The 23,692-nt window shown below is 41.8% G+C and overlaps 1 protein-coding gene across 3 annotated transcripts in view; it reads left to right on the forward strand.

Annotated features, from left to right (window-relative positions):
- The window catches only part of ADAMTS17 (ADAM metallopeptidase with thrombospondin type 1 motif 17), a 187,130-nt gene that overhangs the window by 80,465 nt on the left and 82,973 nt on the right, over positions 1–23,692 (forward strand). For all 3 annotated transcript variants that reach the window (XM_086757388.1, XM_086757387.1, XM_086757389.1), the window contains 2 exons: positions 13,599–13,739; positions 15,064–15,214. In XM_086757388.1, coding sequence (XP_086613514.1) covers positions 13,599–13,739; positions 15,064–15,214 — 292 coding nt within the window. The remainder of the gene's footprint in view (positions 1–13,598; positions 13,740–15,063; positions 15,215–23,692) is intronic.

Below are 23,692 nucleotides of genomic sequence, written 5' to 3' on the forward strand. Positions count from 1 at the left end.
GTTTGATTCAGGCAGTCACTGCCCCAGCTATATTCTAATAGTGCCAGTACTCTCCATTTTAAATCTCACACAAGTGTGTTGCTGTTCCAGTACACTGCAGTCGCAGGATTCCTGGGAGTGACTGGCTGCCGTGTAGACATACCCTGAGGCTGGCCAAAAATTTTGGCAACACTCCGTACCCACCCTGGAGCTGCTAATTTTATTTTCTGCCATTTGTGTTGTAAATCTGTTGTGGAATGTCTCTCTCTGTTCCCAGGCTCCCTTTTCTTGTTCCCTTCCTCCCAGGTTTCATTCTTCTTCCACAGAAAATTGCAAGCACATTTTCTCAGTCAAGTTGCCCTTCTCTGTACAACTCCAAAGGACATAATGGAACACTGCCCTCGTTCATCATATATGTTTGTACATAAAAATTGGTATGATCTAGTCCAAGCAATTACTTCATAACATATTCTGGTTTTGAGACAACTAGGTATAGCCTGAAATTTCAGGAGATGATGCTTTCAATTTTGGTAACACACTGAGGGGTCTGTTTTAGACAAAAAAAAAAAAAGTGTACCTAAGCAGCATGATAATAGTTTTCTGAAAACTGTCTTAAGTTAGTCAAAAGGAAGCAGAGATCAAAGACAGATATAGATCTAAACATATGTAAATTAAAAAAAAAATCAGTGAAGACTTCTGCAAGCATGGATGGTTTGACCTGGGGAAGAGGTAGTGATGGAGCACCGCTAAACAGGAGGTGTGTTTGCGCACCATAATACAGTACCTGATACCTGAGTAAGTGAATTTGAATCCCAGAAGTAGAATATCCCTATTGTATTAACCTTGCCTGGGCAAGTGGTTTTTGCAATGAAAATAGGATATCATATAGAGAAAAATAGCATAAAGAAAATTACATAGAGAAATCATGTAGAGAAAAAGAAGATTAGGAAGGAGAAACATGCCAGACTCTGGATAATAGACCTGGTTTGGGGTGGGTTTTTCAGTTTTACTTAAAACTGCAAGATACTTACAGGTGCAGTTACTGAACCTGCTAATCCTAGCATGGTGGTGGGGTACCTTCCCTCTCTCATGCATATCTTTTCTCACCCTTGTATCTTCCAAGGTTGATATTTTATTTACAATATTGGAATGTAACCACATTGGAACTGGGCGTGGGAATGTCCACCTCCCGTTGCTTTCTGGACTCTTGTGGCGAGCGTTAGTGTGGTTCTGGGCAAGAGTTTCTATGGTTTTACTCTACGCTTTGTGAAGGATGTCTGTGTAATCCCTAGTGAGGCAGCATTCTCTTGCAGTCCCTCTTTGTTTTTGAGCATCTTGTACAGCTTTACTTAACATAATAAAACTGCACCAAACAGGCAAGCGACAGCCACTTAGAAACTCCCAGACAACACAATTTTCGTTCAGTCAATAGCTTTGTGGCTTTGCCAGCTATGTCTGTCTTTTTGAAGGCTCATTCTGCTGAGTAAGCCAAGGCCATGTTAAATAGCTGAGCCCTAATGATTTGGCAAATCTTGCATATGCTTCCTGCTACAAGGGTTCTGGTTTCACACTTCACTGGCTTTGCTGGCAACAGCCTTGCGCACCCAGTGACCCAAAACACAGGGACAGTACAAGTCCCCATTGTGCAACTTCTACAGCACGCACCAACACAGGAAATATTAGGTTTGTGAGTGCCATTTACCAAATAACCGTTTGTTTTTACACACGGGCAGCAATCTAGCTGAAATATTTACTTTTCCACTAAGGGTTGGCTTCCAATAGCCTGTAACCCGTGCTGTCTGCCTGGCCTGCGGAGTTCAACAGGTTCCAGGTGAAAATGACTGCAGAGCTGGGGAAGGTGATAAATCCCAGACTGTCACTTGGAAAAGCCTTCGGTAGGAAATCAGCAGCAGCAATGCCAGTGGAAATGTTGCCTCTAAAAATGTGGTTCCCTGTACCATTATGTCAGTGGAAGGCTACGCTGTAGTGGAACAAGATTGGCCAACAGTTGTGTAGGGGAATAAAATTCAGAAAAAAAGAGTTTACTAGACAAACGCAATAAACAGGCCTTCTTTGTTCTCACTGAGCCCTTTCCATTTGCAAAATCCTCCCTACATCAGATGCTGGGCCTCTTTCCATTGCTGAATCCAACCCAGCAGGAAGTTTTGTCATCTATGCCTTGACTTGAACCTCAGTTTCCAAAAAAGAGAAGAATAATCCACAGTTTTCTCAGTTTTCTGCTTTTGTTCTTGTTTAGGTAAAACAAATCAAAGCAAAAGGAGTCTGATCATAATGATTTGTTCTCACTTGCGTGAAAAGTTTCCTTCCTGCTGGGCTCTAATTAGCTTAGGGTATTGAGCCTTAAAAGTGAGTATTTTTTTACTATATCTTCTTTCTCTGCTCGGAAGTCCACCAAGACCCTCATTTTGTATGCTTCATCTTATTCACATAAGGGACAGTTTGACCTTTCAGAAATTTCTGATGTTCTCCCTCATTATAATAATGACTTTGTCTTCTGCTTTTCTGCTGGCATGCACAAACATCAACTCCCATCTACTCCTTTTAAGTGTCATCCTCTCCATCGAGTATATATATTTTTTTACCTCTTTCTCCATTATTTCACTCTCTTATTGATACCTTTTCAATACTAATCCAAATATGATCCTGAGGCTTCCCTCCATTCAAGTTAAAAAACCAACTTGTTCATTTAGAAAAATTTATTAGTGTTTTCTTTTTATACCCGAAGTACTACAATACATACCTGCAGCTCATTCAGAAATTTTTATGGTGTTTGTTGAAGTGACCTTACCAGGTTTGCCACATGCCTTACTGCAGGCAGCACCTCTGAGTGTGATGAACAAAATCACACGCAAAAAACTCCTACACGGTCTCCAGAAAGCCGTCACCAGTTAAATGACATGCATGCTGCACCTCTTACCAGCTAGAGACCCTCTGAAGAGATATCTTCTTATGAAGAGGTAACAGACTTTTTTGTTCCTCTAATTTGTCTTCACATTAATATGTTCAAGCCAAAGTCATTCAAAGCAAGAGTATCTCTTTTCATGGGGCATTCTTAGACAATATGAAAGCAAACTTGGATTCGTTAGCCTTGAAGTTTGTAGGCAACCAGGCATGCCCACTGCCCGAAGAATTCCACTTCAGTATTGGTCTGGCATGTCGTTCCCAAATTGCTTTGATACCAAGCCATAATTTGCAACATTCCTGTTCTCCCAGCTGATCACATGGGTGAGACTAAGACAGGGTGCGGTGCTTTTAAAATCATTTATGAGCAGCCAAGGCCAGATGATTCTGGGATTATGAATTATTTTCCCAGCTGCATCATTATGAAAAATCCCAAGAGTTTAGGGAGCTAGTATGTAGGAGGAGCATGGGGAGCACTCCTGAGTGATGGGAGTGGCTGTGACAAGGACACCACTGAAAATGCCATGTCCTTACAGCAAATGTCCTCAACTGACCTATTGCAGACAGATCCATTGCTAGATTATAACTGCAACTAATCTAATGATCATGCATTTCGTGTGCAACTTTTTTTCTAGACAGTTTGGTTTTTTTTCTTCATTCTTGCAAGCAAAAGAGAACATGCAAGTTTGTTACTGTCCACTACAGTCACCTGTCATTTTGGTGAATCAACCTAAGAGGGTCACGTGGGATGGATTTCTTCTTGCACTGAATCTGCAAGCCCACAGTGTTTGGCAATGCACAGTACAAAAGAAGAATAAAAGAAAGAGGCTGAAAAATATTTGTTTCTGTGAAAAGGACTTCTGCAGCTCTGGGAACCATAAAGCATGTATCCACTGGCTTGTCTGGGGACTTCAGAAGACATGATGCTGGTAGAATTATATATATTACAGTTACTTCACACCTCTTTGTCTTTTGATGTTGGCCGTCTCCTCGTTCCCACCTCCAGGAATGGAGAATTCATCTCCCAGTGTGAGGAAGGCAGCCAGCATTCCTGACTCCTACAGTGTGTTCCCCAGGCTGCCCCACTTCCCCAGCGCTCGGCAGTGGGTGGCTTCCTGATGGGGTGGAGTGTGGGACATCTGCGGTTACTTGTGTTGCACATATTTGGCAAATATGCTCCACTGTCTCTCAGTTCCCCTTGCCTTTTCTTTTAAGAGTATCTCATGTTGCATCTCTTTGTTCAGGTTTGACTCACAGTCATTAATGTAGTTGACTGGAGGCTTTCATTGGTTTCACAGGAGTTTTAGAAAAGTGCACCCAAGTGATTGCATGCAAGAGCTTCTCCTTAGGTTGCTAACACTTTGAGTGACAAACCCGTCAGCTGTTCTCACTGAGCTTTTGTCTGTCTTCCCTAGTGGGTGGGAAATCCCACCCAGCTCTTCCAGGGTTTTGTCTTTTTTCCACTCTACAATTTATATTCCCTTTTCATCTTCTGAGGAAATGCATGTCACATTTTCTGAGGTCTCGTTCTCACCCACTTCAGGCAGTGCTGAAAGCAAACAGCTTGTTACCCTTCAGCGTGTTACTTCTGCGATGCACCGGGGTGCTTTCTGCATACAAGGGGCTACAGATGGAGCACAGCAGCCTCTGCTCACCAGAAAAGAGAAATGAGCAGACTCTTTCTCTGCTCACCACTGTTTCATTCATAGTCACTGTGCTCCTTCAGCAACAATTCCCTGCTTTCTGAAACCAGGCTGAAGCAAGTGATAGAGCAATTTTTATGTCCAAGAAGTGGATTAAATCTTTTGCAGGGAAAGTAAACAGCTCAATGCATACATTTTCACGGAGATGTTACCCCATTCTTGCTCTAGGGTGACCGTGCCGAGTAGCCAGTGTCTCTTCATCGGTAGCTTGGGAGAAAATATTTCCAGTAAAAAGTCACTGATGCCTGTTTTACGATGAGTGGGTTTTGATTTATCTGTGTTCACTCCTTCAATGGGAATTGGGCTACAAAAGCAATCCTTGACTCTTTCCAATACTGTTGTGTGAAGAAGCTGTTGCCTCTGTGTGTTGTTGACATGTATCAAAGCATGTGCAAAGGGTTCAGAGATGCTGAGCATCTGGGTGGATGACCACTATGGACATGTAGTGCTCTAGGAATGTAAAGGGTCCAGGAATCTGCATACTGTGTGATGGTAAGGCCCATAGGGCCAAAAAAGAAAGGCTGGAATGGAAGCCATTGTGAGCTCTCACAAATACAAAAACCAGTGAAATTTTTACTCTGAGCTAAGTGTACTGAGCTCCCGATCCTGTCGGGAGGGTGTGAGGGCAGAGAAGGAGCATGTTTAGCCCTGGACAGTTGTTCCCAGGTGATGCTGGGCAGTGGTCGTGTGATTGGATTCATTACACGAGCCCTTCCCAGATCTCCATTGCCTGTGTAGGTTCGGGTGAGACACAGACTGGACCCCTGTAGCTGCTTTTGAGTCCTTATGCAGTAGGGGAGTGGGCTGGTACAGCCATTACGCTCACCCCTGATAACTGGGAGTTGTACCTTACTTTGCATCTTTAAAAGTCTTCCTTCAGAGAGACAGGACCCCACCTGTGCTGAGAGGGTTGGTACTGAACGGTTTACAGTATGCTGTGTAATCACAGTCCTTTCTGAGTCTGAATGCGTAGTGCTGGAGCTACTCTGGCTGACGGCTCTCACATGTAGAGATTTGTGTTAGATACTCTGTGGGACTTGGGAAGGAGTGAGCATTAAGATCAGGAAGAAGAAAAGTATTTTCTTGAGGTAATGCTACCTCTTCAATGTGGAGTTTCCACCAAGTTTATTTGTGCATATATTGATCACCTTTAGCTTTTTCTAGGACTTCATGTTCAGTGGAGCACTCTTTTTTCTGCCACATGATGCAGTACCCTCTGCATTCTCAGAACCTGCCGGTTCTTACCAGAAACACTGTGAAGCTGTTTCAGGAAAAGGTTCCTATGCTGGGCCAACATCCTGCAAATCAGATGCGGTGGAGGCAGGCCGTTGAAACGGTAAGTGTTCAGTTGCATTGCAGCTAGATTCCTGCGTCTTAGCAAAAGTCTTGGAATACATCAGGCAGTGCTTGCCCTGCTGTGAATCGGCCACTCTGCAAAAGAGACAAAGATTCTCGAGATAGAAGCTCATGAGCGAACGTCCGCTAGAAAAAGTAGTCAGTAGTGTGAGTGTGTGATACTTCGCTGGGGAGAAGATCATAAGGTGATTCGCTCTGTTCTTCATGGCCCTGGGTTAACTTCCACCAAACCGTATAAAAGGACTGTCGTTGATATCAGCGGAGTTTGGCCAGCTCTGTTACAGGTATCTAGGACCACGGGGGCAGCAAGATTTTAGATGAAATATTAGAACAGGGCCACGCTGCCTGTTCCTGCCGTGTCAGTCTCTCATGTGTGCTATCTGGCCCTTGCGGCACAAACTCATACTTGCTGCCTTCCAGATTCCACGGCAAAAGAACTAATTCTTTTTAAATGAAAACCATATCATAAAGGGCTGGATCTGTCATGCAGCTGAATAAACGACAGCTTTCCACACTGCTATTCGCCATAGGCGTTCGTGTGTTCTCACTCGCTGTTGTTGACTTCTTGGCTGTTTGATGAGCAGATAACCATATAAAATATCTGGTTACTTCATTATTGGAGAGTGACATAAACTTGGTTATGAAAACGGGAGTCCAGCAGTAGTCATGGCTCCCTTTAAATGTTGTCTCTCCTAAAAAAAAAACCCACTAGCTCAGCATCCATCCTGAACACCCCTGTTCTAGATAATATTATGTACACAGTGACCATCTTTGGTTGCTTAAAATGCTTTAAGTAAGGTCATCTCCCTCTCTTTGTTACAGCTCCCCAAAGTACCTCCTGACAGCTTCTGAAATAGTTGAGTTATATTTAAGCGACTGTGTTTTGTTTACATGTTTGAAAAGCACAAGGTGAAAAAGCCTGTTTTCCATTAAGCCAACAGTCTCAGTGACGGTTGTTTTTGTAAGAAGGTTATGCAAGCTGTTTGATTGCCTCCTGCCCAGTTCATCTCACCTCAGCATGTTCCCCAGCATTTGTTAGTTTGCCCTCCATCCAGGGCTCGCTGGGACTCCCTTCTGACCCCTCTGGCTGTCTCTGCCTCTCCTCAGTTGCTTTGCCAGGTCACTCTTAAACTCACTGTCCTCATTTTGCACTGCAGCTCCTATAATAATTCCAGCTCTAATGAGCAACCCCACGTCACTTCTGCCGCTGTTACAGCTTTCTCCTCAACTATTTGGAAACCTCATAACTTACAAGATATCAGCATTTTGTATTGAGATGTTGAACCGGTTTAGAAGTAGGCATCTTTCCAGTCCTGCAGCTTCTATTTCAAACTTTAATAAAAATTCCTAACATTGAACTTGTTTTGGGACTGGATGGCTCACAGGCTTGATTGTGATGTACTGTCTGCCACTTCTAAGTTGTTGGTTCAAATCCAGCCCGAGTCAGTAGCTGCTGAGAGCTGTTGATGTACACTGAGAACTGTTGACATACGTTCTTTGCTTAGTGACCGGCATTGATTTGAGTCTAATGGCCATGTTTAATGTCCTAAACTGTCAGCCATGCGCCCTGTATGTATCTCCTTCCATACCAGCTTCTTTCTTTGTGGTTGAGATTGGATGGGCTATAGAGACCCTTGTCAACCATTCGTGGACACCTGATAGGAAGTGGGAGGAATTTTGTCCTTCAGTTATGCCCTTCAGATGCATAAACAGATGGCATTTGTGCCCACAGCATGTCTAAATAGCAGGCTTTCCATGGGGGACTGTCATCCTGCCCACACTGAAATGCCAGAGCAGATAAATTACAGCTCCCCTTCTTCCTTCCCTCTCACACTATGCGAGGATGTTGTCTGGTCTGCCCTCCCTTTGCATTTATGTTTCTCCAGTGGGGTTTATAAAGAAATCTTGTGTTTAACCCTGGCTCTTCGGTTAATGCTAGATTAACTCTGGCTGAGTCGTGGCAAGCTGGGGTCACAGGGAATGACTTCTTCATGTGCTCTTTTGAGAAGGTCAGTAGTGCCCTACCCTGCTGTGATGTGCAACTCTTAGCAATTCACTGCCTCGCAGAAACAGAGTCTGTTAGAGAACATCTGCAGGCTAAGGAATCTATTGTAACTATAGGTAGAGAAAGCATGCTTTTCAGGCAAGATTGGCCAAGAATGTAAAAACCTTCATGGTTGCACTGAGCTCTTGGAACAAGAGATATCACTGCCTTCTCCTGTCCCCCTCTGTACAGGGGACATTGCTGTACCAGGCCTTTTGCTCCATTCTTGAGTCCATGTTGGTCTGCAGGGCAAGTGGCCCCAAGGAGCTCTTCCTTTTCAATGTCTTGCCGAGCTTACACAGTTGCAGCTGTTTGTGAGTTGGTTCTTCAGGAAGAAGAACCTTGTATTTCTCAGTAGAAGTAAGAGACAGACCACTGTCCTCATTTCCTTCTTGGTAGCTGGATGGCCTCACTGTCCCTTGGATAAGTGGTGACTTTGAGGTTAGTGCCAGTGATGTGGAGAGCAATCAGTCCTGTTGTGCACAAGTTTAATAAGTATCTGGGGTGACAGCCAGGTCGCCTTGGGTAGCCTTGCTAGTCTTGAGTGTCACTTGTTTCTGAAGTGAACCAGTGTTTGACTCACTCTGAATTATTTGCAGGCAAAGGGTTTGGCTTTCACAGGGAGGCTGTGGAGCAGCTCTCACTAACAGCCAGCTGAAGTGCTTATTGGAAACAGAGGGATTCTAGAAGCTCATGGTGTTTCCACTTCTGGGTGTGGTTTTTTTCAGGCTTCCCTTCTTCATGATTCTTTCTTTCACTTGCTACCCTTTTTCTGCCTTTTTCTGAAGAAAAGCTCTTTTACTGCTGATGGTATTTTCTGTCAAACTTACCTCTTGCCCCTGCTTCATAACCTCTCCCCACCAGAGAGGGAGTGTATGATAACAATCCTGGGGATTTCTCAAGTGGTCTCTTACCAGCCACGAAGTTGCAGCTGTTGAAAAAATTTAAAACATCTCCTGAAACAGTTTCCCCCAGCCCTTGGTGACAGCCTTTAACTCGGATTTCAGGCTTTTAGTAGGAAACCTATTGAGATTCATAGTGGTTCTGATGAAGATTTGTCTACGTGACCTTAAGAACTTGGAGGTGCAACGCAGGGCGCATTGAAAGCGGTCGGAGGCTTTCCACAGGCTTTGGTGCGCTTTGGCTCAGGCTTTCAAAGAATAACAGGAAACACTGGAAAACACACCAAGGGTAAACAGAGCAGTTTAGTTACATTAACTGTCTAGAGGAGAAGCTCCGCTAATGACTGAAACAAACAAAGCAAGTGCATTTACTTAGTACTGCTGTGGGAAAACAAGCGACTGTTAATTGCATTTGGCTAAGGAGGGTTACACAAGAACTTGGCCGGCTCGGGCCCAGAGTGTAATTCTGGCATTCTGACCCAGTTCTGATTGCTGGTAGGCTCTGATGGAGAATAGTGACGTGGAAAGGAGCACAGACTTCAGAGAGGCAGGGCTTTGAGAGGCTGTGTACTGTTTTTTATTCATAGCAATGCTGCTTTAAAGACTTGTTCTACAAAAAACCAGCATCAAAGAGATCTGTTGTTGCTACCTCCCTGTGACTCCTGATAAAATTTGCCTTGCTGTGATTGTGTTAACGGTCAGAGCTCAAACTGGTCAGTCAGCTTGTTTCTGGACTCACATATGATAAGCGACAATAAATATGCTGCAGGACTCCTTTGGTGACGCCGTAGTGTCTTTGACTGATAACCAATGCATTATTTGTATTAGAAAAGAAGCTGGAGTGTGAAACCAGAGTCCCATTGTGCTTGCTCTGAATAAACATGGAATGAAAGGAGTGGAAGAGCTGACAGTCTGAGCTGTGTCTGCTTGCCTTTGTGGAATCTCATTGTCTTCAGGAGGAGAACGTGATGAACCGAAGGCTGAAATTCACTCTGTGCTCAGAATGGAGCTAGTGACTATGGCAGTAACAGCACAGAGGGAAATCGAGTCCTGCTCGTCCGTAATGGCTCTGCTGGCTTTGCGGTGTAAGGGATAACATGCAGCATGTGTTTGTTGCTCCTGATCAAATGGACAGTTGTGACTCGGAGAGCAGAGAGGGCAGGCGGTTTGCAGGGTAATGTAGTGCCATTTTGACATTCCTACTTCCAATCTAAGAGCCATTCTTATTAGCTCTTTTTTCAAGATCTGTTCGTGTAAGAGTAGAACTCCTTCCCGAGGCAGAATATTTCAAGAGACTGATTGTCTGCTTCTAATTCCATGTGAACTTCTGAATAGCAGGTAAGATTAGATGATCAGAAAGAAAATGCAAACTACTGAATCAGCGCTTGTGCTGCTGTTCAGTGCAAACACAATGCTCTGTCCGATTTGTTTCTGTTAAAAGGAGTGGGACTATTCATTAGTGAAAAGAATCAGCATGGCATTGCATTTACTATGTGTTCAGGAAAAACTGATCCCTTTGATGTAGCTGGAGACCCTTGAACTTCAGAAAAGAATGTGTGAGCATGCGAGGGTATGCCCGAGTCCTGCAGGTCATTTAATCCTTTCCTCAAGTGAGTCATTGTAAGGTAAAGTAGAGGCTGGGAAAAGTTCTGCACTGCCAATTAAAACGGGCTCCAAAGGTGTTGCTGGTTTCATTCTACCAGAAACTCATCACAGAGAGGCCAGTAGAGGTTGCCAGCGTACCTTGAGGCCAGATCCCAAGCTAATATAAACTGGCATGGTTCCTTTGACTTAGCATATACGTATAGCTCAGGCTCAATTCCATTATGCTTATGAATTTTTAAAGACTTTCTGTTAAGAAATCAGGAATAATTCAGAAAGGTGTTGATTTCCACACATGAAAGAATTGAAAGAATTTCAGAAGAAGCCTGTAAATAACTCTGAGATCAGAGTTCTGACTCAATCTGTATAGAGAATACATCCTGTCTGCCTCAAACACCCCTGCAAAATCAAAGCTGACTAATGAATGTTAGCCTCGGCATTTCTCCTAGGCAGACATCTTTCACGAGGTCAGATTTAAAAATAAGTTAAGGACAGGAATGTACTAAGTAGTAACCATTGCCTTTTTTTATTTGCCAACAACAAAATCCCACTTTCAACAAATTTAACAAAGAATAAATGAAGTTAGTCGGAAAGCTAAGGCATTTCTTAATTAACAGCTCTAGACCAAACACTAGTCTTTTATGGAGGAGAGAAAATCAGGGTGTCTAAAACACTTGCAAAGGCAGGAAGATGCTTTGTTTTCACCCTTTTCAAGTGGAACAGCTGAGGTGCTGACCAGGAGGCGGTTCAGGAAGCTGCCAGGATGGGAGAGCTGCCAAAGGCCGTCCCACAGAAGCCCTGACAGAGTAGAGACCTGAAGGACCCAGCTTTGAGTCTCAGCACTGTGGCAGTCACAAGGCAGGCAGGCTGAAGGAAACCTTGGAAACCTGCCTTGTTTCCACTAGAAAAGTTAACACGATTGCTGCATGCCCGCAAGCCTTCTGAACTGGCATTTTTGGGCAAACTTTCCTCTGGAAGACTTCCAGCAAGCTTACATACCCTGCTTCATGGTACTCAGCTTTCCTTTCCTGACTTTTAGGAATACGAACTTTAGATGGGCTTATTTGCATTGGAGGAATACTGCTGGAACTGTCTTCCTAGCATGTGAAGATATTTCTCCGTGTGTAGAAACAACATGGGTGAAATACTTGGAGTGAAATCCAGGCTCCATTGAAGTCAATGGCAAAACTCCCATTCACTTCAGTGGAGCAGGAATTTCACTCGTTACTGTTTTGAAGTTAGAGTTACTAATAGACTGTTAAATTATTCCTGCGTGCATCAAACAAAATGTACTTGATGTTAATGTTTCTGCTGTGCTCAAAACCCACAGAGGTTTAAAAACAAGAATAACTATGAACTTCTAAGTCTAAAAATTATGTTAAATGTAGTTTTGCTAGAAATAATAATGTCCCTGGAGATAAACCTAAAATAATAGACTCTACCGTACAATCTTCACTTTAAGCTAAAAATAGTAGAGATGGTGGTTTAATCTAAGCCGTAATTATCAAACTGCTGAAGCCGGTTTTGGTTCATTGCAACCAGAAATGTATGTCGTGTTTGGGCTTTGAACAGTTGAGTCCCAGAACTGGAGAGAAGCAGAGCCAAGAGCATAGTCAGAAACCAAACAGGAGCCTCTGATTTGTAGAGAAATAGCATGGATTGGAGTCCAACGCCGTATTTAAAGGGACTGCTCCTGGCTCACCCAGTCCGGCCAGCTGGAGACCTAGTGAGTTCCTATGAATCTATGCCTTCAGCCCCGAATCGGGAACTGTTATTTTGCTAGAAAGTGACACTGGCCATACAAGGCACCTTTTGTCTGAAAGCCATTTTCCATTTCATGTTGGAATCGAAGGAAGAATGTGAACATTTCAGAATGTTATCATTCCGTATGATTTTAAAAGATGGTTTTAACGATATTTCAAAGCAGGATGTAAAACCCTTGACTCAGTTTTGCTGCCAGGCAGCGTGGTATGATGAGCTGAGTGGAGGACTGCCAGCCAGGGCTTCTGACATTTCACTGATATAGCAGGTGAACTTGGTCACATCATTTATCCCTTCTTTGCCGCTCTGATCACAAAGGCTTACCTCCAGCAGAGGAGTCTCACCTTCCTGTAGTGGCAACAGAGGTTTATTCTGAACAGTGATTTACTGTAGCAGCCCGATGGTGGAGATTCCACTGATGATAGAAGGGTCCTGAGTGGCAGGTTGGATGGAGGTTGCAGTAATGCTTTTCTGTTTCTGAACGCTTTGTGTAATCCTCACTGCGTGTGTTTGAATTCCGCCGTGTATGTTCACAGGACACAGTCTGCTGTTTGTTTTGATGGTTGTTTTGCTGAGTAGGTCACATCCTGCTCTTGCTGAGACTGGCATGGGGCTGTCTCGGTGCTTGTTTGGACAGTGCTTGCAGAAATGAGGGCTTGATTCTGCCTCTGAGCCAAATCTGCCTATCAGAGCATTGCTGTTACAGAGTCATAGACTAATTTAGGTTGGAAAGGCCACTGGAGGTCATCTGATCCAACCCACCGCTCAAAGAAGGATCAACTTCAAAGTCAGATGAGAGAGAGATTATACAATGCCACAAATTTAGATAATTAACAGTAGAGTCATTCCAAATTCACACTGACAGAACAACAAAATTGGCCCATCTCTAGTATTAATTTGTTGACCATTCTCTCAGTACGATGATTACAGGGACCATGTCCACTAGATTTGAGAACGCAATCAAAAATTTTCAATAAAGACTAGCTTTAATGTTCTAGCAGATATCCTGCAGCTATGCTACATCACTTTTCCAGGTTCATGTCTCATGAACCTACGAATCGTTACAATAGAAAGTCCATAAGAAGCACATTTAAAAGTTTCAATCACCCAAATACTAAAACCTTTGTGAAATTAAGGCGATGGATAAATTAAAGGAACATATAGTTTATTTATTAAACAGATGCCCGTAGCAGTAGGTGAATGGTAGTTGTTATATCTGCAGCCTGTTTTCAACTTGTTAATTGCTAAGAGTGTCATTACTGAGTCCAATGAGAAACCCACATCATAACTTGATAGGTTTTTTTGTCTTGTTTTGTTTTAATCAAACAGCATGGGAATGAGCCATGATGATGATCATCAACCCTGCGCAGGGAGGTCTCATATTATGTCTGGAGAATGGGTGAAGGGCAGGAACCCAAGTGACCTTTCCTGGTCTTCATGCAGCCGCGATGACCTTGAAAACTTCCTAAAGTAAGGATTGTACTGATTATCAAAAATCCTATAAGGCAAGAATCCAATGTTTTATTCAAAAGTGAAAATCTAAATAATCTTCCTTAAAAAAAAGTATGTGCATGTGTCATTAGGGTGTGCAAGTTTTGAATCTGTCTTCATTACAGTAGCCCCTTTGAAACGGAGGTTTGTAGAGGGGCAGAAGTATTGTATGCAGTTGTCAATGTACTGGTAGCTTCTTAAAAACGATCACAGATCACCTTCATTTTACAAAAAATGCCCTTCATGTTTGCAATGACAGAAATCTGTGTGTAGGTGGCCTGAAAAAAAATCTCTGCTGAAGGATGCTGCCAGCTTTGTGCTGTGGCTTTTACTGTCATTATTGCTATTAAATACCTTTTATTTCATGGAACCTGTACTTTGCCTGAAGGTAATTCTGATGTGTTTTCTCACTCCTCAGTGAGTGTTGGTTTTAAACAGTTTGCTGTAAATTTCTTTCCCACTGCATCCACGTTTCAGTTCCTCATATTCAGCAGTTTAGGAAGGATATCTGTCCTGCTGCGTGTTAACTGTCAGGTACTGTAGCAAGCACTGAAATTGTCTGAACTCTGTAATTGTGGTCTTAAACCTCCAGTGCAGCTCTCTGACCAGCAGTGTCTGGCACAGGGGTCAGTGCTTTTGTTGTTAGAAATGGGTTCCGCGTGTCCAGTTACGCACTCTGGGGATTAGAGATGGGAGAGAAAGGAAAATAATAAAAGAAAATGGGTTATCTAGTGTTACATTAAAGGCATGAAGTTGAAAAAGAAGTTGCATCTGAACTCGCTCTGGTCCCTGATAGAGGGGAGATGACAAAGTGATGTTCCAGTTTGTAAAAGACTGTTGTGAAGGCAAAGGGAAAGATCTTTCCTGTATGTCTGTGATGGATAAGAAAAGAAGTCAAAGGCTTAGAATTCAGCTAGGAGGATTCAGGTAAGACATGATAGAAGACTTTTTAGCTGACATTGTAAGGCTCATGAAACTTTGGACTAGAGAGCCTGGGACAGAATTGAGTCTCCATCAGGTTTTTAGGAATAGCTTAGACAAATGTTTAATCAAGAGTGATGTGAATATAGTTGATTCTGCCTTGAGGCCTGGGGCCAGGATGAGTTCCCAAGGACCCTTCCATCCAGTTTTCAATGATTTAGAAGGCTTCCAGATATATTCTGGGAAAAATCACCACTGTTTCACAGGAGGCCATCAGATTCCCTGTTAAAGAGAGGACAAGAGCTTCTCTACAGCAGTGATCTAACACTCCAGTTCAAAGGTGCTTTCCCTTAAAGGCATATTTAATTCTTGCACTCCGCAGGTCCAAGGTCAGCACCTGTTTGCTGGTAACAGACCCTCGAAGCCAGTACGCAGTGCGGCTCCCTCACAAGCTCCCTGGAATGCACTACAGTGCCGATGAACAGTGCCAGATACTTTTTGGGACCAATGCTACGTTCTGTAAGAATATGGAGGTAAGAGCTCATGGGGTGTACCTGGAAACAAAGTGGGAAGTGGAAATAAAGCTGTCAAGCACTGGGGCGGAAGAGTAGTCTGTACTTCCCTCAGAACTACTTAGTGGGATTTTCAGCGTGTTCAGCAGCGCTGATACAAAATCAGTGGTCAAACTCCCATTGACCTTCATGTCGACAGCACATTCTTATGCAGTCCTCCTCGTTTCCCTGCACTGGCCTTGTTAATCTCCTAGAGCAGAGCCAGAAAAACTTTTGTTTGTACTTGGTCTTAATTTAGGGACTGTTCTGCTGAACTAGTCAGTAGAGATTGTTTTGCTGGAAGTTCAGCTGAGGTGAAGGTCTCTTTTCACAGGAGTGCTTGCCTACTTCCACAGAATCACCTTAGATGACTGAATGTTTCAGTAGACCTCACCTTCAGACCACTACGATGTTCTTAGGAGCTGGCTCTAACTCTGTGCCAAGGAAATATTAATGAATGCTTGTTTGATTAGGCCATTTAGAGGTTTGTGCAGGATTGGGTCCCTTCCTGTGTGTTTTCTAAGCAACATGATGTTTAGTCGGGATTTGGGTGCAGAATGGCTTACATCACATGGTTGGCTGGCAAAATAGAGACACTGATTTTTGGTGTCTCTAGAAGTAGGTCATATTTGAGATGAGGCTGTCTGACTTGTTCTCTGGAATTTAGACAGCTAAACTTTTCCTAAGTTCTTGCACGTAATTAGATGTCTTCATTCTGACCAGAGCTTGTCTGCATCCCGCTTTAGGCTGGGACTGGAGAAATGCTTGCTTCCAGTCTGGCCTTGGAGATATTCAGAAGAAGGTCAGGAGGCACTGGGTCCCATCACCAGCACCAGCTGGCAGCGTTCTTTCCTATATAGACAGGCATGAAGCAGCTAGGTTTCTTGTGATCATTAACCAGCCGTTCGTATTTTTCAGTTGTCCCTTATTCCCATTCTCAACAATCTTGAGGTCTCAAACCAGTGTTAACAAAGAAAATAATAATCAGTGATAACTGAGATTTCTAAGTGCCAAATTACTAAAACTGTGGAACACATGCAAGTCCTGGGAACATGCTCTTAGTTTCACATTTGCTGTTTTATTTATTTTGGATTTGGAAAGTAGCTAATATAAAACAATAAGAAAAGAATCTGAGTAGGTTATATTTTCCAGCTCCATCAAGAAAATGCAGACCACCAGGACTACTGTACTGGAAGCAAAGGGTTAGAATATAGGTCTGTAAAGAAAACCCCAGATCTACTCAGGATGATTCAAATTCTTCCACTTGTGTGGGTGTCACCCAGCTTGACTGCTGTTGGAACAGATATTTGCCGTTTCCCTTGTTGCAAGAAAATCATTCTCTTTCTGGATAGCCCAGTGCCTGATGAGAATGTCAGCCTACTGGTAGGTGGTCAGCATTTCTCATGCAGAAATTGCATGTCCAGTCTGGAATTGCCTCAGGGACAAGTTACTTGCCAGAATAACAAGCCAAGAAGCACTGTTCTTCTCTGTAAGATACAGACAGCAGGTGTTTGTGTCTCCCAAGATTTTTCACCAGTCTTAATATCTGACATCTTTACAACACAGTGAAAACTGTGCTCCATCACTCCTTTGGTATCTCCCAAAGAAAAGCATATTTTATAGGGACTTGAGTAGTTTCTAATGAAAAGCCCTGTAGAACTTCAGTAAATTAAAAGCAATTTGCAATCACTTATTTAGAAATATTTTTCTGTTACAGATCTACGTTAAGAGTTAGTTTTCACACTGTGGAGTTTTGGATCAATTCTGTCACGTACCATTAATTTAAGTAAATATTTACATGCTGTTATGCTACTTTGAATTGGCGTTTGAAGGCAATGGAAGGAAATTCTTTAGAGGAAATGATCAGCTTTAATTTTTAAAACTTCAGAGTTTTTGTTCTTTTCACCTTTGTGTTTCTCATGCCCCATCTGCTGAGTGCTTGTATCGTAAGTCTCAAAGCTGTCTACAAAAATATGAACAAAAAAAAAAATTGGCACTAGTCATTGGCATTAGCTGTAGAAATTATTGGCAAATACAGCTGTCTCCTCTTTTAGCCAATGGTAATGTGGTATTTTTAATTCAATAAAGTATTAAAAAAATCCAAATGTAAAAGTAATAAACATTTGACAGTAAATATTTGTTACAAAAAGGAAATAAACTTCAGGAAATGAGCCTGCTCAATCTTTTTACGATTACATGTGTCTACTGTCTATTTTCTTATTTAATAAAAGAATTAAATTACAACATTTCATCGGAGAGAGTTGAGCTGCATAATTCTATCAGGCAAACTATAGGATCTATATTCAAAAATACCATGCAATCTGATTTTAGAGTGACTTTCAGAGATTAGATTAATCCAAAATTTCGACATTTTTGAGAAACTGCAGAAACTTTCTGTACAGTAAACTCTTTCCCTTAAAGGCATCAAAGCCCAAATTTTTAAAGGAATGTAATCTCCTCTGCCTTCAGAGAGAGTCAGGTGCCTAAATGCTTGGCAGTGTTTGGACCTCAGACACTGGTCCAACTCGCTAGTTAATCTGCAAATATTCAACCTTATCTGCATATTTCAGATTGCATCCCCAAATTTCTTGTTCCATGTTTGTTTTTAATGATAACTCAGATGCTCTAGTACAAGATAGTAGCCCTCAGAATTAGAAGTTTTCCAGACCAGCTATCCTGCAGCTATTCTGCTCCAAATTTGCGGAACAAAAATGAAAACATATGAGGTAGGCTCAGCTTTATGTAGACTACGCCTCTTGATATTCCTTTTTAATTTGCTTGGACACTGCATCTACGTTTTAATATACCGAAATGTTTAAAAAATGAACTAATTAGCAGCATGTGTATAAGATAATCAGCTTAATCGTAGCCTATTGTTGTAACCTGTGACCTCCAAGACGTACAATTTAGGATCTGGTTCTGTGTTAGGTAAGGTTTACTAGTGCATGTCACCTGTTTAAGGAGCTGTGGAATCAGTCTTTTAGGCTGGATGCTTGTTAGGCAGGGAACAATTTATGTTCAATTTATGTTCATTTTAAAAGCCCTGTTTCTGTTATGGTACTGTATGAATAATAAATGATGGGATTACCTGCCAGCGCCTTGAGGGAACGCAAATCCATTTTGGTGCATGCTCTGCTCACAGTTTTGTCGGTTTGAGATACATCCAGGTGGCTGGGTGTGGATTAACTTTAACCTGAGTATTAGATGAGCGAGTCCTTGCTCATCATCAGGTAAGTAAATGTTTTCATGGCTCTGTGGAAGAGTTAGTTTTGATCTCCAGACCCTTCAGTAGTTCATATCTAAGTTACATAGTTTTCTCCAGTAATATGCAAAGGCTTTCTATTAATCTTCGCAGTTGCAAATGTAAGGCATTGTCTGATCCGTGAGAATGCTTCTCTAGCAGGACGTACAAGCATGCTTCTACTATACTTGACATGCTGCCAGTTTTCAGATGGGCAGCCATACAGTCAGCCCCTTGCAGTGCCAGAAGAGCTTTTGGCTCACCTAAGAGTTTGTACAGTGATCTTTATTTTGAGGGAGACAAGTTGCTTTGAGCAGAAATTAAATAGGTGACCGTGTCATTCTCAAGCTCTGAGCAAAATCATGATATAAGTTGCGGAAAAAGCTAAACAACAATGTGCCTTTGGTGCCGCGTAGTGCGTTATCCGTGTACCCCAAACACAGAGATCTTTGGGGATTCTGGTTGTGAAATGTTGGTGCGAGTCCAGTGCTAATGTGCTAGGTCGTGCGAATCACTGGAAATTCAACCGGTCAGACCCCTGGTCTTCAGATCCGCACTACGCTATGAATCAAGTATTGTGAATTCATTTGACCCCCATGAAAGATGAAGCAAAAAGCTTCAACCCCTGTCAAGCGATAAAGGCTTCTGCAGAGAGGAGAATTTAACCCTTTGCTGTCCCCTTTATTCAGCAGTGCTGTCGGTGAGAGGAAAAGCACAGGTGGTTTATGCTGAAGCTCTCACAGAGCAGAGATGGTGCTTCTCCAGCAGTGTAAAAACACGTTGTTCATAACCTCACGTGAAAACACGCTGTGTGTTTAATCAGAGCACTGGGTTTATTTTTCAGACTGGCATGCCTACTAACAGAGGCTTTTGCACTGAAATAATATTTGTGGAACAAAATGTGATTTCTCTCTCTTGTATCCAGTGTTTGGCTTTTTGTTTTATATGCCTTTTGACTTATTTATTATTAACACATTTTTGCGGGTTTTTACATAACCATTATCTTTCCGTATTGTTTTGAGTCAAAAATGTGCTTAGGCTAAAATGGCATATGGAGAGAGATCAGCATTGCTACAAAGAGATTTTTTTCTGAGAAAGGGACACTGTCAACTCAGATGTAACTAGGAATGTGGATTTTGACATGACACTGTTTTGAGAAAATTTAAGACAGCTAGAATTGGCTCTGCTGTTTTTTCTTCAGTTCGAGTTGGTTTTTAACAACTATGAGGATCTCCCGGTATCCATGAGCCATGGGGCAGCAGCACAGAACAATGGTGTGGTGGTGGATGTAATTTAGCAATTGTGGGTCTCTCTGTGGTCTTGATCTCGTAAAGAGACGGGCGGAGTGGACTCTTGGCCTCCATGCCTGGGAATCAATGGGCCTCTGTTTTTTCTTTGCAGAGTCATTTGCAAGATCCAGACGATGATAGTAAGCCCTATTATTTGGTAATGTATAGAATATTTACAAGAACATGGTAATTAGATTGAGAGCTGATTTATCCTGAAAATAATAGGTTGCATTGTCATTTTCTGTACAACCAGGGACTGTGTCTACATGATTTTCCATTACACACTTTAGCCTCTGTTTAAATACAATAATGATAATAAATCTGGAAGAGGGTGGGTATGATTTTCTTGAGGCTTGCAGGATAGCAGGCTGGCAATTCTAAAATAAAATCAGAATATTTTATTTTATTAGAAGCAAAGGTAGCAATTTACTTAATTGCCATACTATATTTGATAGTTTTCCTAATGTAGGTTATTAAAATTCAGGCTATTTTCACGTTGCCTGTTTCATGTGAAACTGAAGTGTCCTATTTCACTGCTTCTGTATGTTGCAAAAAGACCTTTTTCTCTTTATTTTCAGTGGAAATACTTTTTGTTTGAGGGAGAGAAAGAAAGAGAGAGAAGCAGAGTTCCTGCCTGGGCAGCTCAGCCCAGTTTACAATTATTGGAATGCTTCAGAAATTTTTGTACGTGTTTCAGGTTGGAAGATGGTCAAAACACATTCTGGTGAAGTGGTTTAAAGAAAAATAAAAAGAGAGAGGGGAACCAAAATAAAATTATAAAAATACAATGTGGAAATTTAAGAATATAAAAATAATAAACTCTTAAAAATAATACAGAGTGCCTATTAAGAATCGAGCACTTGAGCTTGGCAAGCCTACGTTACTTATGAAGGCACAAGGGGAGGCAGAAAGAATTAGCGTAGCCTTGTGATGTGGCATCTACAGCTGAAGTTTGAACTTAACAAAAATAACCAAAACACAATTGAGGATCGGCCTGAAAACAGTGTATAACAAGCTTGAAGGGCATTCAGACCTCTCCCATTGGCCTTCTGGGAGCTTCCCATCTGCAAAACACTTCAAGAGAAAACTCTCATAATCTTCACAACCACATCTGAACAGTGCGTGTACGTATCTGTATTTATTTTACTGTCCCTTTCTTCTCTTTTCCCGTGGACAAGAAGTGTGATCCATTATTTCATTCTTTTAATTTCCCAAGTTTTTGTTTGTTTGGTTGTTTTTTTTTAATGGACAACGCTGCGTGTTTAAAAAAATCAATACCTTTTGCATCCTAATCAGGTGTTAAGGAGAAGTTGGCTAGGAGTTACTGAATGAACATTACTCTCACTGAGGGCAGTAGGAGACGGATGTTGCAAGTGCAAGGTCAGAATTTCAGGCTCTAAGTTGCAAACACAACTTAGATGGAAGTGATCAGGTTGATCATGAAACTTGCCTCAAGCTCTTGTCCTTCCTTCATTGTGGGCAGATATCTTCTCCTGAGCGAGATGATAGCATAATGCTGTGAACTCGTAAGCCTTTTCTTGATGCGGTGCATCTAGTGTGAACCTCAGAGCAGCACTCAATTCGTGACATGGACAATACCATGCTAACATAGCCACTGTCGTTGTGACATAATTGATTAGCTACAGCTCTTTTAAGCATAGTGAGGTAGAAATTGGTAATAAGTCAAAGTACAAAATTTTTAACATTGAATTCAAAGGAGTGACTCTGTTCCAGTGCCTAGTAGCACATGAGTCTTTCTTCCAGGTTTGACCACACAAAGATACTTCATGATTTCTTCAGCTGATGTAACATGTACGGTTGAATTATCTCATTTAAGATGCTGAAAATTGGGGTCAGCAAAGCTGAAGAGCACATACAGCAAGAAAGAATTCTGTGTTGGTAGGATTAGATTTTTCTACTTGAATTCATATCTGTCTCTGAATCACAGACCCACAGGAGCTAGTTTGATGAATGCCCTAAGTGCACTCCAAAGATCAGTATTTAGCATAGGCTGCTTTGCCATAAAATCAGTTTGTGGTCTTGTTAATACTGTCTTTCCAATCTCTTTCTTTTCACTATTCCTTTATTCCAGGTATATGAAAAAAATGAAATAGAACTGGTACTTTACAAAGAAATGCTTTAGACAGTGGAGAAGGCATTTAGTTCATTCAGACCTTAGACATCCAAGTCTGTCTGTGGTGAGCAGTGTGTCATGACAAGTTACTGTTTTGGAAGCTGACAGATATTTTATCTTTCTCTTTGAAAGACGAAAGGGAAACATTCTTATGTTTTAGTTGTAGATCAGAAGAACTCTTGGTATCAATCCAGATATATATGTATAAAAATATATATATAAGGGTACATTTCACATAGGATCCAAGTCTTGATGATTAGAGTGATGCATATCAAGCCATCTAGCTCAGAGAACCAAACCCAGCGTGACACTTTTAATGTTTGCTGGGTTCAGTTTGTTGGGTTTTTTTTCACTGTTACAGAATATTAACAAATCTTGGAAATTACTATGTTGAATTTTTTGTATTGTTCTACAAGAAAAAGAGTAGCACCGGAAAGCAGTTAACTCTCAAGGACCATTTCCTTAAGAGTTCTTTAACTGTCAAGGGCCATTTCCTCAGGACTTGAAAGACTCTTGTTGATTTTGTACCCTTGTGTCTGATGTTGATGACTTTCCAATCACACAAGTTTTGATGAAGAGGCCATTCATTGAGTTAATGGAGTTACAGTGATAAAAAACCTAATATAAAGGGGAATCAACTCTAAATTTGTTTCTTGGCTCCAAGCAGGCAGGTTGTTGGTCCTGTTCATCCAAAAAGCATGATGTGCACATGTTTCTGAATGTTCTGAAGAAACAAGGTGATCGCCAGGTAGTGAAAAGAGGGAAATGTTTTTAAGAAACCTTTTTTAGTTGTATCTAGGAAGATTAAATGATTGTTTTTTATAATGCAATCTGAGATGCTTTCTGTCCAACAGTAGAGATCCATACTTCTTTGTCATCAATGAATAAAATTACACATTATGAATTTGTAGGATTGTTGCCCAGTTTTGTTAAAATTAGAAGTCAGTGGATATTGACCATTGCCTGCATATTCCAGGATAGTCCTTGTGATTCTTTATCAAGCCTTTCCTTGACTTTTGGCTCAGGTCTGTCATTTGGACAGATATATACTTCCGCTCTTGGACCTACCACTTGTCCCTTGGGATCTCAGCTCTGGAGAGAGGTCAGCAGCTGGCCACTGATCCGTGTATCCAAGCGTCACGGTTATCTTGTCTGGGGCAGCACATGGCTCCTTTTCAAAACAGCACTTTTCATCTGGTTTTCAACAGCAAGAAGCTCCATCTAATAGCAGTGGAAACAACAGTGCTCACCTCCCTTGTGATCCATTGTGGATCGTCAGTTGTTTGCCACCCAAAATTAAAGGCAGTGACAGCGTAGAAATTGGGGATATTGTTTTTCTCATCTTGTGTAAAGAATTCCTCTTCAGAAGCATGCTGTGAGGCTTCAAGAACATATACAGAGAGTTTTGAACAGGAAAGCGTGTGTAAATTCTGAGTTTATTGTACTTAATAGGTGTTAATTAGGATTCTGTTCATAATCATGTTTTCTCTCATAGTTAGCCATATGTCAAGCTGAAACCTTGGCAAAAGAAAAACGATCTGATACTTCATTGAAAGCCAGCCTAGTTATAAGCATGTCTTTGTGTTCTTGCTCCTTGAGGATATTTACTCTTTCTAAGTCCTTCTTCGTAATCCCCTCATTTTGACGGCAAAATTGGTTTCATGGTAGTTTAATTTTGCCTATAAAACAAGAGGTTTCTCTTTCCAGTGGGCAATGGGCAGCAGGAACAAATTCATTTTCAGGAGAAATAAGTGCTGCTTCTTTTGGATGAATCCGAGGCGAGGGAGTGAATGTGT

This window comes from Chlamydotis macqueenii, chromosome 12 (genome assembly GCF_036417535.1).
Source record: "Chlamydotis macqueenii isolate bChlMac1 chromosome 12, bChlMac1.mat, whole genome shotgun sequence".
Classification (NCBI taxonomy): domain Eukaryota; kingdom Metazoa; phylum Chordata; class Aves; order Otidiformes; family Otididae; genus Chlamydotis; species Chlamydotis macqueenii.